The 17117-nt window shown below is 45.0% G+C and overlaps 1 protein-coding gene across 1 annotated transcript in view; it reads left to right on the top strand.

Moving 5' to 3' along the window:
* The window catches only part of WLS (Wnt ligand secretion mediator), a 103792-nt gene that overhangs the window by 81564 nt on the left and 5111 nt on the right, over positions 1-17117 (top strand). Inside the window, exons 8-11 of the mRNA XM_082686448.1 lie at positions 217-280; positions 2207-2350; positions 3572-3655; positions 10880-11033. Of these exons, the coding sequence (XP_082542574.1) occupies positions 217-280; positions 2207-2350; positions 3572-3655; positions 10880-11033 (446 nt within the window). The remainder of the gene's footprint in view (positions 1-216; positions 281-2206; positions 2351-3571; positions 3656-10879; positions 11034-17117) is intronic.

The following is a 17117-nucleotide window of genomic DNA, read 5'->3' as shown; positions in this document are numbered from 1 at the left end:
GACAGAAGCATTAGACATGGTCACATCCTCGGATAAGGATTGGGCTGAAATATTTGTGCTGGTCCTTTCCTTCAAACTGTTTCTCTTTAAGTCTGTGAACTTTTCTTAATCTCCACACACTCCCCGACTTCTGGCTGAGAAGTAGAGGATGTGTGAAAAGGAAAATCCCCCTTTGCCTCTGTATTAATTGTCTTTCCATCTCATTTTTCTTTGCAGAGGGGTACAGCTCACAAATCCCTTCTACAGTATCTGGACTACAGATGTTGGAACCGAGCTGGCTGTATCCTTCCTTGATGGCTTCAGGGTTTCATTTCTTCCCATAGCTGCCTGGTCTCCCCCCCCCCCCCCCCCCCCGATCATGGTCTAAGTCCTGCTGATGTTCTCCATGTGTGCCAGCCAGAGCTTTGATCCTCAGACCAATGAGAATGGCACAATTAAGGCAAATAAGAGGAATTAATGCTTGCTTTTAAGCCCGGTAAGAGCTGGCAGAAAGAGGAAGGTACAGCGTATCCCCAGGGCTAGGGATCGCAGTTGCTTGTCTTACCACAGCCTGTCCAGATGATCTCTTAGACACTTGTTTACCGCAGACTCAAGCATGACTGGCGTGAACCACAGAGGGTTATCTCTGAGCTGCTGGGGAGAGCCTATCTCTGAGGTCCTTCCGTGTGTGAGACTTCTTATGGTGACTATGGTGTGCGGGCATACCACGCTGTGGCTGTTCATTTCTGAGACTAAGGTGATTCGTTCCAGAGCAGCAGCCAAGGTTTTTGGCTGGTTGGTGTACATTCGGTCTGAGTTATCTTCATGAAGCAGAAGCCACAGTCTTCACTTCTCCCCTTTAGGGTGCTAGATGTAAATATTTTATCTTCCTGAATAATATGTTAAGTCCTGTGGGAGAAAAAGACTCTCCGTCGTGGGAAGAGAGGCTGGAGTTGTCTTCTTTCTTGATGGATGCTATCGGGTCATGTGCTGGTAAATGCGCTTTGTCCGGCCATGATGTTTACGTGGGCTTCTTAGTATCACAAGACCTTTGTGAGCCAGTTTGATTCTGTAGTATCGTTACCTTGAAGATGAGAGAGTCGAGCTCTCCCCAGCACCCATCCTTCCTCCCAAAAATGTGAGCTACACAGGCAGGGAGTACTTACAGTGTTAAGTCTGCTTCAGTCATTTCATTGTACACATACGTTGGAGGTCCAGGGAGGCAAATAAAATCTCAGGGCCTGTAGCAAAAACTATATTCTCTTTATTCCAGGGTGCTTTCAGCTTTAGGAAGGAAGGAGAAACTGCATTTAATATGTTATTGAGTGAAATATACACGCCGAGTTCACAGTTGTTAAAGTATCTTAAAATACGCAACTTGGGGTGGAGTTGTAGCAGAAGGGACTTAGATTCAGGTCACCTGCCTCCCAAGCCAGCTCAGCATTCTCCAAACCTTGGTGATTTCTCCAGTTGGGCTTTCAAGATAGGTCTCAGAGTTGCCCGGATCAGTTTCAAAGTATATGCTGCTTCTACCCTCATCTCCCACCTTGGCCATCTGTACTTCTGTTCTCTGTTCCATTTGACAAGATTTTTCTTGTGGTGACAGAAATTTGCAGGCAGAACTTCATCCCTGGTTTTACCGGAAGGCCTTCTATCCCATGCCCAGCCTCCCTTGAGCTGCTGCTCCCAACCCCCACATCATCAACCCCCTGACCGGGTATCTCGGGCTCCTTCTAAAAATCCAAGCACTAGCCCACTGGTTCTCAAACATGGTTTCCTTGCTCTTGGAAAATCGGATTCCATAGATCCGCCATGGAACCTGGGCTGTATTATAACTTCTGGTGATTTTAATGCAGCGTTCTACCTGACCAGTCACTTGCAACCAACACCTGTTATTTGAGTGCTTTTCGAATGTCTCCTGGTACCAGTCTCTTGAGAATCTTGTTAAGAGGCGGCATCTGATCCAGTAGGTCTCTGGTGGGCCCTGGAGTCTGCATTTCTAATAAGCAAGGCACCATTCCTCTTCTCACTCACCTCAGAAAGCAGCTTGGAACATTCTGCTCTTTTGTACTTTTGTGTCCAAAAATTGCTATCGCTGGCATTAGAATGCCAGGTTTTACTATTTTATCCCCCTGTTTGGAGACCGTGGGTGTCGTTGCCAGCAGAACTGAGGGGAGGTGTTTGTGTCATCAGCAAGCCTGCCCTTTCCTTTACTGGAAACCATCAGATGGCCTTCATCATTGTGGCTGGTATCTGCCTCTGCCTCTACTTCCTGTTTCTGTGCTTCATGGTGTTTCAGGTGTTTCAGAACATCAGCGGGAAGCAGTCCAGCCTGCCGGCCATGAGCAAAGTCCGGCGGCTCCACTACGAGGTGAGCAAACTTTCAGGCTCGTGTGGGAACTGGTGACTCGAGACTCCAGAGCTCCCGCTCGGTGTGTAAACGCATACCACACACCTACCTACACCGGGAGAGGAGACACCTTTATTGCAGATACACATGGAGGGAGTCTCCTGTCATGCGGGGTCTCTGGGCAAAATAAGAGTCTAAACCTGATAGCATCTAGCTGGCTTGTGTCTGTCTTGGAGTTTTCTGTGGTCTCTCTGTCTTTCTGTCCTCAGAAGGGGTGAACTTGTTCCGCAGGTTCTTCAGCTTTGGGATGGAATGTGGGTGATACCAGATGGGAGATTTGACAAGGTGGAATCAGGGCTTTGGCCCGGGGTGAGGCTTTAGGTAAGGTTCCCTTGCTGGAGCCTGGGCTTCAGCCCAGACGATCTGATTTTTAGACTCTTTAAGAGGCCACATCTCCCCCAAAATATCCGGCATGTGATCAGATAGAAATCAGTAATCTCTGTTGAAAGGTTATGTGCCTTGTTCAAGGGAAAACACTCAACATCCTCAGATCTCTAATGTAGGCAACACATTCTTAATTTTTCAAGGATCCCTTGGACTCATGCCTGAGTCCTTGGAGACATGGGCCTATTTCCTCTTGTGAAAAGAAACAGAAACTGCAGAACTCAAGGTTTTTATGTGCAGTGGATCTGCAGCTAAGAGCCCTGGAATAAGAGGTGTGTCTCCCTGAAACACAGGTTCTCTTAAATCCTGCTCTCAGGAAACCTTGAGCACTCTCTGAAGCTTTGCCTGTCTCTAGAGCCATAGTGACACATGAGAAAATTCAACCAAATCCACTTCATGTTGATTAATATGCACATTTCTTTTTGTTCACTGGAGCAGAATTTTATTACAACCGCAGAAAACTTGGATTTGGTGACTTTGAACCCTTGCAGAGAAGCATAACCAGCTTAGCAGGGAAATTAGCAGCCTCACAACGTGCCGTGAATATAATTTCCCCAGGCTCTGGTATCACTGTTTCATGAGAGATAAGAACATAAGAAATATTTGGCCCAGTAAGATTTTCAGCCACCTTTACCTCTGCAGGAGAAATGTTAGTATGTGAAATTATTTTACTCGTCCCTCTTAGGGCTTTTGTTCTATAGATTTTTTTTAATTGTTTTTTTACAGATTTATATCTTGGGAAAAGGATTAGTGCTAGCTGGGAGAGTGGTAAACTGCTTTTTCTCTCCTTCCCAATAGGGGCTGATTTTCAGGTTCAAGTTCCTCATGCTGATAACCTTGGCCTGCGCTGCTATGACTGTCATTTTCTTCATCGTGAGTCAGGTAGGTGGCCCCTGAAGGGTCAGGGTGAGAATGTTCCTGGAGGGGTGCCTCCACTCTGCACAGAAAGTTCTAGAGAGCTGCTAAGAAAGGAGCAGAGAGGCTGTAATGCTGGGCAGCTCCTCAAGCCATGTTTTTTAAGGCTGCTCCACTCTGGGACTTAACCACCTGGCTAGAGGCGGATGGAATTTTCCCTTTCAGTACAACCTTGTAGGAGGAAGAAAGTTGCTACATAAATTAAAAGCCTGCAGCCAGATTGAAGGGCACTTATTTCATTTACTTAAGGGAATGCAGTTTTTAAGCCCTATAGCAGAACACCAACAAGCAAGTATTAGTTGGACTCGATCTTTATCTGGCATTAATGTAGATGCTCTTACAGTCCATCAGCCATTCGGATAATTATTTTGCCACTTAAACATGAACTACAACTCAGAAGTCCCCTTGATAGAATCTTATCTTTCTGCGGGGTATTTCTAAAACTCAAAACTTTGCTATACTTGAAAACCTCAGTAGTGGTAATAATTTTAAAATGTTGGTAACTGGCTTTGGAAAGTGGAAAACCTTGTTTAAATCTGACAAACTACCTGCCATTCACTTGAGCATCACAAAAATCCTGTGGGTCAGTACGGTGGTGGGGGTTGTTAGCTCAGTTGCTAGCTATAAAACCAAATGGCCTTAGGGACATTTTCCCATTGGTGCTGTTTTCCAGCTGGGTGGGGTGGTGGATAGATTCCTTAACAGTTCTAAGGTTGAATTTTCTTATCAGTAGAATGCATGGAATAGTACCACAACAAAAGGTGGCTGGAAGGACCGCGGGAAGTAATGCCTGCAAAGTGATTTTGCAGAGTGCCTGGCACATCGTGGGCCAGAATAGTTGTGTTCTTGGGAATGACAAAAAGGATGAATGTTGTGCCAAAGGCCATTCAGTAAGTTAGGCACCAGAACCCAGTCCTTTTGACTTTTTCTTTTCTTTTTTTTTTTTTTCCCAACTGTTCTGTCATCCCTGTTTTTGGCCCAAGCTGAGAATGTTAGTTGCATAGGTGGCCCAAACTGAGAATGTTAGTTGCATAAGTGGAGTTGCATAGGACCGACTTGTCTCATTGTGCTGGCTCATTTCCTTCTAGTGGAGGGACTCCGGTGCTTTTTTGTGCCATAGACCCCAAGGCAACCTGCTGGAGGCTATGGGCCTCTTCTTTGAATGTTTTTAAATGAGTAAAAGATGATACTTTGGATTTCAAAGATATTTGAAATTATCCATGTTGCCGATGTTACAGATATATATATCTATAATTGTAATTGTTATGAAAATGTCATGATTGCTGTTGGTAACAAAATTACAGGTAATGCTAGTGTTCATTTTAACAGGACTTTGTTTTCTACATTCATAATTGCAAGAAATGGTAACTTTCAGTTAGAGAATGGTGAAAATGAAGATACAATTTTTCTCCTTCCAGTTCATGGACCCCTTAAACTTGTTGCAGGGACACCCCAGGGTGCTTCTGACCAAGTTAGGAGCCCCTAGAGCCATGTTGGGCTCTGCCCACTGGGCAGTGTGATGTGTTGCTGTTGAAGGCTGAAATGGGTGTGGAAAACAAATAAAACAAATAGTCCACATCTGTCTTCGATATTTCTGCTTACCACATCTGCTATGACCTACACCAGTGCCGTGTTTGTATCAGACTTTATGAAACCGAGGGAACTTAAGTCGCCACTCCAAGTGCAGTAGCATATTTCAGATTCTGAATGAGTTTTTTATTCACCCAGCTGGGGCTCCAACAAGGGTGTCTGAGGGCTGACTTACCCTTTGGCTGATTCCTTCACGTGACCCAAGTGTCCAGTCCTCCAGGGCCTCGGTAACACACAGGGACACTCAGTGAATCTGAGAGAGCAGGACGCACTCCTTGGAGAAACAGAAGCTTCTAGTCAGCTGGGCTGAGGAATGAAGGGCAATCCCAAGGCAGTTTCTTAGGAAGGCAGAAACAAAGGGCACTTTGGGTCTTAACACATGTCTCTGCCACCTCAGAAAGCTGCCGCCACGCTCCCGCTGCCCCATGCTGCTCACTCACCTGGCTCTGCCAAGAGTCCCCTCCACCTGAAGTCAGGAAGGGACAGCGGGCTGATCTTGAAGGCAGTCCACACGTGTTGCTCGAATTTAGCCTTGTCTGTGTTATACAGTGTACCATTTTCAAGCAAGGGAGGCCAGTTCTTCCAAGGAGCAGAGTTTGTGGCTTTTCTTTGGAGAAAAAGATTAATATTCCGTTGCCCCAGTATTTTCTAACATGGCTCCAGCCTGTGGCTGGCTTTTTATATCTGCCGGAGCGACAGTCCGCCCGGGGTGGATTTCAACTCCAAGGGGGTAGCAGCGAGCTCTTTTGGATTCCATTAGCTCCTCACATTCCTCCTGCTGCGTTATTTTTTTAAGGTTTATTTATAGATATCTAAGACGTTTTCAAGCATAACTCTCCATGTCCCAGGTACTGTACTAATATAGTCATCAGAGGATTTATTTTTTAATGTCATTTTGGAATGTCTCAGCAATGAGCTCACCTGAAAGAAAACCTATTGGGTAACTTTTTGAAATAGATCCCAGCCTTAGGTAAAAGGAATGTATTAAAACTCCCATTATGCTCTCGGGCTTGCTGAGAGAGCTTGCATTTAAGCCCCATGAAATATAATGCGAGGGGATCTCGCCAGGATATTGAAGCTCTGAGGCCAGGAATGAAGGGCCCACAGGAAGCTGTGGAATGCAGTGACCTTGAGGCTTTGTAGCTGGGTCCTGTGGGGCAGTCTTTTAATGCCTGCCATTTTAATGGCCTCAGTCCTAGCAACCGAGAGATGGTACATCACAGTCTGGTATTTTAGCCCCTTCCCTCTGGAAAAGAAAGAGGCGTTCCGTTTAGAGGTGGCGGGCAGTAGGGAACAGAAGTGCAATGCAGGGGAGAAGGTCACCAACCTCCACTAAGGGGACCCCCAGGTGCCTGACATTCAGGTCAGGCCCCATGCAGCCAACTCCCAGAGAGCCTGTCCCCAGCTCTTTTTTGTGTGTGTGATCACTTCATTCTGTTACTCACAGAGGAAATGTTTCCAGTAAGAGAGCCTGTGTCTGGGATTTGGAAATCTTGTTGTTAAGTGGAATGTTGGTTGTCAAGACTACTGGGTGTAAAGGGATTTGACCTTCACTTGGCTCCAGGGGTATAATTGGGTGGTTTCACACAAAAGTAAATTGTTCAAATGTTAAATCAGGAAAAACAGGAACTGTTCGAAATAAGACTTAAGCAGAGGGAAGATGATTTTCTTTTTTTTTTTCTTTTTTGGTTGGAGCTATCTGGTTTTTTTCTTGGAAGTTAAAATGGGTGACTGTCACCTCTGTGCTTTGGCATTAATAAGATTTCGGGTTCACAAGGCCTGCTCTGTTGAGACTGCTTACTGTGGTTCCTGTCAGTGGGAACATGCTCAGAACACAGGAGGTCCCAGGCAGGACTAACTGAGAGGAGACGGGCACACACCCACAGTCCAGTGACTCTGTATACAGCTCATTTATGCAGACTCAACTCTTTGCCCTCAGCAGGAAATAATACATTTAAGGATTACAAATTAAATAGTAATGGTAATTCTGCAACCTTACGCTAAACAAGGTGCAGGTGTCTCAGAGCAAACCTGAGATGGGGACTGAATCTGCTAGTTTCTCAGACCATCTTAGCACCTGTGTCCCCCTCATGGTATGAGCATCTTATTTCAACGGTTCTACTGTAAAGTTGTATTTTGCATATAGATCCAGTTTTGAATATCTTATATTACTAGGTCTGTATTACTCTATGGATTTGAAATTGCAAACTGGTATATATATACACTGAATAATAATTTGCATTATGGTTAATTAAGTGAATTTTCAAAGGAAGTCTGGTCTTCCACAATACTTGCTCCATATGCTAACTTAACGGACTCACCACTCTTTAGGTTAATATTGCTACTCTTGGGGCACCTGGGTGGCTCAGTCATTAAGCGTCTGCCTTTGGCTTAGGTCCTGATTCCAGGGTCCTGGGATTGAGCCCCGCATCAGGCACTCTGTTCTGCAGGAAGCCTGTTTCGCCCTCTCCCACTCCCCCTGCTTGTGGTCCCTCTCTCGCTGTGTCTCTCTCTGTCAAATAAGTAAATAAAATCTTTTTTTTTTTTAAAGTATAATATTCCTACTCTTTTATTACATAATGGTTAAGAATATCTTCCTTCGGAGTCAGAGTCACGACTTTCTGACTGAGCAATCTTGGCAAGATAACGTACCTCACTGTGGCACAGTTTTCCCCTGTGTTGAGTGGAAATGCTACCTGCCAACTAATGACGCTATTAAGACTAAATAATATCCTCCATGTAAAATTCTTACAGTAGTGTCTGACATAGTAGCATTGAATAAATGTTAACTGTCATTACCCTTGTTATTTTAAAAAGTCTTAGGTTTGCTAATATCTGTGTTAGAGAGTAATATTTAAGTGAAATAGTACTTATTACCCATTGACTTACTTTTGGGTAATTGACTTTACTGTGGAATGCAGTAGTTTCTCTTTACTTTGCCATCAGATATTTCCTAACAACGACTGTTTCTATCCTCCCTTTCTACTTCCATTCCTACACATGCCTGTACTTTTATCCATATTCATTCAACAAACATCCATCTGTCAAATACCCTTGTGAACCAGGCGTACAGTAGGTGTTTCCTTAGATCTGTCATGCCAGTCCCAACAAGAATCACTTTGAGCAAAAAGGTACTGAGGATTCCCAGCTTATGTCATAGGAAGTAGGGTCTCTTGCAGGAGAGAGACCTATTGAGGGGCCTGCTGTGTTAACAGAGTAGAAGAAAATTAGAGCTTCCTTACTCCATCATTACCTGTAGTTCACCCAGTCTGGCCTCCCCTATGTCCTCTCAAACAGAACTGTTCCTTTGTTATGACAGCACGCACATATGTTTCCAGGAATTATCTTAAGACTCCCTCTTCTCTTCCATTATATGCATTAAAATCATCTTAAGTATGCCCTAAGTACTGTAATTTTTATAAAATTACAGTATTCTCTTCTTTTAAGAAGAGTGACATTTGGAGACGTTTCTGAGAAGTTCGTTCTAAGTAGTTTGAATGCTTATACATTGTTCTAAAATCAGAAGTGGTTATGAAATTCTTCTTTGCCAAAAATATTCCTGAGCACATTGTATCAAGTGAATTATTTCCAGAAATAAGTAAGCATTCGTGATTAGTGGTTTGTGCATCACAAAAATGAAAAATCATGTATCACCAAGGCCAAACTAAAATTGGTAAATCTACAGTTAGTTATCCTAATTAATGGACACTCCAGGTCTTTCAAAAGGAAACAACTACTCTTATAACTTTATTATGCCTGGGGCCCCAGTGGGTCATGAGGTATAAAGAAGGTGTCAGGTGAATATAGACCCATTGCCTCATGAATAGGAGGTGAAATCCACCTGCTTGTCAAAGTCATTAACATTTAGATATAGCTTACTGCTCACACTGTAGCTCCTAGGAGTGGGGGCTCCTAGAAATGGCTTATATAACCCAGCCTCATTAAGTTCTCACAGGGACATTTGTCCAGTATTCTTCTATTCCATTTATGATTTCCTGCAGCAAGCAGAAGTGGTTAGAATTATTTCATTGATCTTAGAACTGGCACAAGTTTTTAGTCACTAGGCTCAGTAATTCTGTTGACAGTTCTTAGTGTAATCCCTATGTCATCAGACAGCCCTCGAAACAATTACGAAGTCATTAACATAGAGAAAGGCAGCCTCAAAACATTCCTGGAGAATTGTAAAGGCTGTGAAAGATTCATAATTACCTTTATGATTGACTTACATAGAGTGACATTATAGACATAGATTTTTGTTCATTGTCTTGGGAAATTTTTTTTTTTTTTAGATTTTTTTTTTTTTTTGACAGAAAGAGAGAGAGAGAGAGAGAGATCACAAGTAGACAGAGAAGCAGACAGAGAGAGAGGGGGAAGCAGACTCCCCGCTGAGCAGAGAGCCTGATGCGGGGTTCGATCCCATGACCTGAGATCACGACCTGGGCCAAAGGCTTAACCCACTGAGCCACCCAGGCGCCGCTGTCTTAGGAAATTTCTAGAAACATTTTTACTTAATTCTCCTCAGTAACCCTGCAAGTTTGTTTTGTAGGGTTTTCTTTTGTTTTTTCATTTTTAAGATCTTAGTTATTTAATTGAGAAAGAGCAAGTAAGCAAAAGAGAGAGCACAAGCAAGGGAGAGGGGTAGAGGAGAGAGGGAGAAGCAGACTCCCTGGGTAGCTGGGAGCCTGATGTGGGACTCGGTTCCAGGACTCCTATTTCATACCTGAGCTGAAGGCAGATGCTTAACCAACTGTGCCACCCAGGCGCTCCTCTACTTTGTACTTAGAGAAACTGCAGTTCAGAGTCTTAATCTTCTCTTACATTAAGCAGAGCAAGTGGTAAAGTCTGCATTTGAATCCTGATCTCTGACTCCAGGCCCATGTCTTTTCTGCTTCCCTGCACTGCCCCACTAAGGAAGGCTACTCACTTATTTAATGAGCCTGTCTTCCCGGAGCCCCTGTGGGGATCAGGCGTCAAGGTATGGCAGTAAACAGGTCAGAAGTGGTCTCTGCCTGCAGGGAGTTTACATCGAGCTGGGAAGACAGGCCGCAGAGGAAGAGTCAGAGTTGTGGATAAGTGTGAGACTCAAACACTGTTTCCATATATTAGGGATAACCGTGGACTGTTATTTAAGAAAGGGCTATTCCCTGGGTGATTCTGATACGCAGCCAACAGGAGAACCACTGACTTTGTATCTGACACGCAGTAAACCCTCAGTGAATGTAAATTCATACTAGTATGATTTAGATTTAAAAAAGAGGCCTGGGTGCCTGAGTAGTTCAGTCAGTTAAATGTCTGCCTTTGGCTCAGGTCATGATCCCAGGGTTCTGGGATCCAGCCCCAAATCCATTGGGCTCCCTGCTCAGCAGGGAGTCTACTTCTCCTTCTCCCTCTGCCCCTTCTCCCACTCAGGCTCCCTCACTCTCTCTCTCTCTTTCTTTCAAAAATAAATAAATAAATAACCTAAAAAAGTAAAACAGGAGTCCTACAAGGCCCTTTACTTTTACCATATATAGAAGACATTCGGTTTTTGTGTGGGTTGATTCCTGTCTCCGTGTTGTTTCTTCTTGGTTCCAATTAAATGTTACTGTTCTTTTTCCGTAGGTGACGGAAGGCCATTGGAAGTGGGGCGGCGTCACAGTCCAAGTGAACAGTGCCTTTTTCACAGGCATTTATGGGATGTGGAACCTGTATGTCTTTGCTTTGATGTTCTTATATGCACCCTCCCATAAGAACTATGGGGAAGACCAATCCAATGGTGAGTTTGTCTCTTTAGCAGAGCTTTATTCAGGATAATTCAGCTTCAGTTTCTACAAGATCCTCTTAGGAAAGGCTCTGGGTTCCCTGGTCAAACTTGCCCTCTAAATGTCAGTGAGTACCCCTAGGGTACTGGGGAGCCATAAGACAAAAAGCCAGCACGGGGCAGATATTTCTTTAAGTCCTTGTGCCTTTTTTCAAATCTTCAAACATGGAGAATATTGCAGTCTAGTCTGAAAGAGGTGCCCCTTTTAGTTTAAAACTTAACATTGCTTCCCTCAATTTTCTGAGCAAAATGCCATATTTATTCTTCTGATCTGAGAAGCATGGTCTCAAGCTATCAGGTGGAACGGGACTGGGTTCTGAGAGTTGAAGACAGAGCTGGCTTCGTTTTTTTCCTGCCCAATCTTGTGCAAGGCTGTTGACACGCGTCCACACCAATAGCTATTCACCCGTCCCCATGGCCTTCTTCTCCTTAAATGCTACTGATGCTATGAGGAACCTTAGGGAACCTAGCCATTCTGGTTGTTTTGTAGATGATGAAACGGAGGCCCAGAAAGAGGAAGTGCTTGACCGGGGTGTCTCTCCCAGCAGTGGCAGAGGGAAATGACGGTCACTGCTCCAGGCCATGCTCTTAACTTGGAATGGGTGGGGTCGCCTGGTAAACAACATATCTGATAGCTCCTTTTCCTCTGACAGCTCAGCCCTATACTGTTGGGGCCCACCCTTACTTTGCCTTCTCTCTCTCACACCTGCTTTACCCTTGCCGTGTTCTCGCTCTTCCCCAAGTATTAGATGGTCCTTCTCAAATCTGAACCAGTGCCCTTCACTCCCTTGGAGCAAAGTCCAGGGCTTTCGGTCTGCATGTCTGCTATGGGACCACGGCTGGGCCTTGCTCATAGGAAGTACTCAACACAAGTGTGTGTTGAATGAATGGATTCATATCCTGGGTCCATTTGGGTCTAATAAAACCCTTTCCACCTTCTGGGCTCATTCAAAATGCTGCTTCTTTCTTGAAACCTATTCCAGAACACTCCAGTTGGAGCCCAGAGAACTATATCCAATAGAATGTTGTTGCCCTGGGATATTGCTGGGTTTTAATAGTCAAATTTGAGAACCATTGGGTTTTTAATTGGATTAATGAGGTTTTTACTGCAGGACATCTTAATGCCTTAATGACTTAATTTTTACTATAGGTGCTTTAAAATGGGTGGGAGTAATAGCATTCCCCAAAATTATTGAATTATTTGGCCCTGGACCCCTTTTCCAGGCAGTGCTTTTTTTTTTTTTTTTTAAATGGTGTTCTAAGAAACAGGCCTGGGAAAACACGATTATCCTTTTCATATGACACTTGCTGTATAAATGCAGTAGGTAAATTTGCCTGTGTCTTCTCTCTCCTGTTGGAACACTGACTCCTTAAGAGCAAGGACAAGTTCTTAAGAGTGCTTTGAAAATGTTGTTTGAATTAATGCTTTAGAAATAAGCGTTCTAGATTCGTTTTTATATTTCAGAGGTGGGCTGTTGATCTTGAGAGCTGAGTTAAAAGGAGGGGGTGATGACGGTGATGGTATGGGAAGTGAAGGGCGTCTCTGTTGGAAGTGGGGGCCGTGGGGGGTGGGGCTGTTTCTCAGCCACCATCTATCTCTAGACCATACTTGCCCCTTCTGTGTAAGAGTGTCCTTCAGGCCTGTCTTCCTTCCTGCTCCTTGGCTGGTCGCACTCCGCACGGGGAATGGTGGCACATAACCTCTCAAATAGTGGACCTCCAGAACGCCAGCAGGAAGGGGTTCTGGCTTGTGAACAAGAATCTTCATTTCATTTCATGGTCATCCTGTTGGACTTTGACAGAAACCACATGGGCATGACCTCGACTTGAGAGTATTGAGCAGGAATCCAGTAGATGAAATTCCTGCCTTCCAGGGAAATTCCCCATAAAGCAGTCGCTGGACTTCCTGGGAAGTTGGAATGATACTCCTAATGGGTAATAGTTACTGAATACGGACCACATACTAGAGCGCTTTATGTAAACTACTCTGGTGGTTTGGGTTCGGTGACTCTGGCATACTACTTAACCTCTGTGCACCACTTCTCCCAGTTGTGTGATCTCTTAAAGTCTTGGAACCGTGAAGGTCTGTGGTTCTCTTTCTTCCCGTTGGCAAAGAGGAGCATCCCTTAGGATAAAGTCGCAGCTCAGGGGGGTGATTCTGTCCCAGGTAAGGGATTTCCCAACACTGGTTATAATTTGCCCATCCTAGCACTTTTAGGCACGTGGAAGCCAGAGCTGTGGCCAGCCCCTTAGAGGTAGGCTGACTGCCTGTCACCCTGTTGGGCCAAATGCTTGATTTGCAAGCCAGGTATTAGGCAGCTCCCATTGGGACTTCTTACTCTGTACAACAGCCACCCTCTGAGGCTTAAAGAAACTTTGCAATTGAGAATAGCCCTCCCCACAGATTTGGGCTGGGGGCAGGGAGAGGCTGAAGGCGGCTTGACCTGTAACTTCACAGAAGGCTCAAAAGCTAGCTCTCGCCAGGAGGTCCTATCCCCCAAATCCCTTGCCAAAAGTATTTGTGTTTATTTGTTTTGGGATTGTCAGGGTGCCACTAGCATCTAGGGGACAGATTCTAAGGATGCTAAGTGTCCTGCCAAGAGCAAAATAGTCCCCTGGAGTAGGGAATTGTCCAGCCTAAAATGCCAATAGGGCCTTTGTTGAAAAAAACAAATTTTCAAGCAGTTAAGTGGGCAGGCTGTTTTGGGACCCTGTTCCGATCATAAACACGAGCCACACAACTTAACAGTTCTGTGATGGTAACATGATCAGCTGTGATTTCACAGCAGCCCGAGAGCCCCGGGGCAGCTTGTTGTGTCCTTCCATTCCCACGTGGTGCTGTGACCTCGTGCCTTTGGAAGGGGCTTTTCCACGTCGGGTTCTCAAATCATGTTCCTTCTCTGCCCTACTTCACTTCTCATCTCTTCCGTCCACCACCAGACCACACAGTGTCTCCCAGGAGTGACAGGATTTTGAAGCTCCTTGGAAAGAGCTAGTTCAGAGTATTATGGAAACCTAGAAAATGAACTCCTCGGGAGTTACACTGTACTTTTAAATTCTCTGGATCTCTGGATGACATCCCTTCTCCTCCCCCAGCCTTCCCATGCTCCTTTCCCTTTCTCGTGGAAAGTTTTTATTTTTAAGTTGGCTGGGGCTCCCCCGCCCCTTGGCTTTTAAGGTCCAGAGCCAAGAATTCAGATCTCTGGCTATGGAGAATGAATCCCAGGTGTGTGGTGCTTCTTGCCTTGGTGAGATGGACCTCTGGAAAAAGCTCCTTTCCAGGAACTTGGCAGGTGGTTTCTGATGCAGCCAAAGGGGATAAAGAAAGAGAAGGAACATTGAGAGGGATTGGTGTTTTTGGACGTGGAGGGGAGATGCCGAGAACTATCAGGAGGGAGTGGGTAGGAAGGAAAGGAAAGCAGAGAGCATAGACTTTAGCCTCTCCCTTTTGGCCAAGGAATGGACGGAGAGAAACAAAGCCGATGGCAGGTTCTAGAAAGGTTGGCTTTCTAAAGAGCTTTTTTTTTTTCTTATACATGTGTTTCTCTTTTACTGTGTGGATTGGAAAATGACCCTTAGAAATGAACCCCTGAGTACCTCAGTACTTAGCACTGCATCAGGTTTGATCAGATGGAGTGACCTGAAGCCCAAAGGAGGGACCAAGACACAGTCCCTGCTCTCATGGAGCTAGTAGCCCGGTCTGAGAGGCAAGGCTTCCTTGGCTGCCTCTTGAAACTTGGGACATGGCAGAACAGCTCTAGGCCGGAACACTTTCGTGTTTTTAGCAGCTGATGGGTGCTGCAAAGGTATGGAGCTCTGGGTTCCAACTTCTAGTTGGTTGATTCATCATAGCTGGTGACAGAAATGTTCTCACATCAGTTATTTCACACACACACACACACACACACACATATATATATATATACACACACACACATATCTTTAAGTATAATCATTTTATTTGTGTATGTGTGTGTACATATTGTTGTGTGTTTGTGTACACACATATACAAACAGACATACAACTTCTTAAAAAAGATTTTATTTATTTATTTGAGAGAGAGAGAATGAGTATGAGAGGGGAGAGGTCAGAGGGAGAAGCAGACTCTCCGCTGAGCAGGGGGCCCCGATGTGGGTCTCAATCCCGGGACTCCAGGGTCACGACCCAAGCTGAAGGCAGTCTCTCAACCAATGGAGCCACGCAGGCGCCCCGACTTGTTTTAATTTAGCAAAGATATTTTAGACCTCATTTTCTGCCCGGCTTCTGCTACCTTCTCATTAAAGTTATTCTTTTTACCTGTTCCCATGAACAATTTGTGAATCATTCTAGTTGTCTTCCCAGGCAGACACGAATTGCAGCAGGCTGATGTTAACCTTAGGTCGGAGCGAAGACGGCATCTCCCAGGGGCTCAGCATCGATACTGTCCACACTCAACAAACTGTCCAATCGCCCTCAGCCACCAATTCATGTGGAAAAAAAGTTGGAGCTGCTTATGAAGTCAGACAATTCTTAATAATAGCTTTCGTTTCTGTGTTCTTTCGTCTATAGAATTCTTGTCAGAAGGTTTTAGAAAAAAAACTGAGAAACGGAATTCCTGACTGGATGACTGTGACGAAGGGTACAGGAGACGCTCTAATTGCCAACTGGTTGCTTTCTATTTCTATTCGCACTGAATGTCTTCTGTCTGACACACTCATTCTGCTGGAAGCCACAGCAGCAACCCCGGGTCCTATGTCTTGGTAGCTCGCTACCACGCTGTGTCAGTTTTCCTGCCAGAGGCTTCTAAGGTCTCCTGCTGCTTGTTTCACAGGAAAGGTGGCTTTGGCTTTTGTTGCCTCAATAAATGTTTGGTTTGAGTCATGAGGCTTTGACAGTGGCTGCCTTTTATTGAGGCCTTTCCCCTGGTTGCGTGTTAGATGACCCACCCATGGCTGGCCTGGCTTCTTGATGTCTGTGAGCATTGATGGAAGTGGTCTTACCACCAGGGCCGGACTCAGACTCTGAAGTGGGTCTCGATATCCTTTTCCTAATGAAGATGGGAAGCCTGTAACAAGCCATCACCAGCCGAGCACCTCCGCTCTGCTGAATGGAGCTGGGCACTTCCCGTCTCATGCCTCTCCCAGGGCTGCTGTCCTTACAGTGACCTGATCTTTCCTTTCCCTGGCAAAGTAAATAATTTTTTCCAGCTCTTTGGATGACTATTACCCTACCCTCAATCACCTTCTTGGGAGGGACTTTCTGCTTCCTAAATTTATCAGTTTGGGAAGCCTGCTATTGTAGATACCACAGAATGAAAGACTTAAAGCAGAAATCTATGTATTTTTTCACAGTTCTAAAGATTGGAAGTCCAAGATCAAAGTTTCGGCAGGACTGGTTTCTTCTGATGGTTCTTTTCTTGGCTTGTAGATGGTCATCTTCTCTCTGTGTCCTCACATGGTCTTTTGTCTGTGTGTCTCTGTACCCTAATCTTTTCACATAAAGACATAGATAGGTCTTATTGGATTAGGGACCTCCCTATGACCTCATGTTTATTCCATACCTCTTTAAAGGCCCTGTCTCCACATATAGTCACATTCTGAGGTACTAGGAATTAGGAGTTCAACAAATGAATTTTGGAAGGATATAATTCAGCCCATAACATTAAGATTTCACTCAAAATGCCTAGGTTTTATCGTGTCCACCCTCTGGCAGTTGCCTGGTACTTGGTATCTAGAGGTACTTTGGAGGTAGGTGGGGAATGGCTCACGCCATGCCTGGTATAAACCACCTAAATGCCTGAAAGTGACTAAGAAGTGGCTGGATCCAGGCCACTGTGCCCCAACCCCTGGAAGGGGTCACAAAAACCAAGCCATCCTGAGGCACACCTATTTTCCAGCTGAGGGTTCCATGGGGAACACAAGGGCTGCTGTACTGGGCTAAACCACCCACACACAGTGGAGCAGGGAGGACCTGGATTGGTGTGTACCAGGAGAGTCTTTGTGGATGCTATAATGAGCACTTAGTACCTATCAGAAGCTGCGGTGGTTATTTATATTCTT

The sequence above is a fragment of the Mustela nivalis genome (genome assembly GCF_964662115.1).
Source record: "Mustela nivalis genome assembly, chromosome: 10".
Classification (NCBI taxonomy): Eukaryota; Metazoa; Chordata; class Mammalia; order Carnivora; family Mustelidae; genus Mustela; species Mustela nivalis.
The sequence above is the reverse complement of the archived record's forward strand: the minus strand, read 5'-3'. Positions and strand labels throughout refer to the sequence as shown.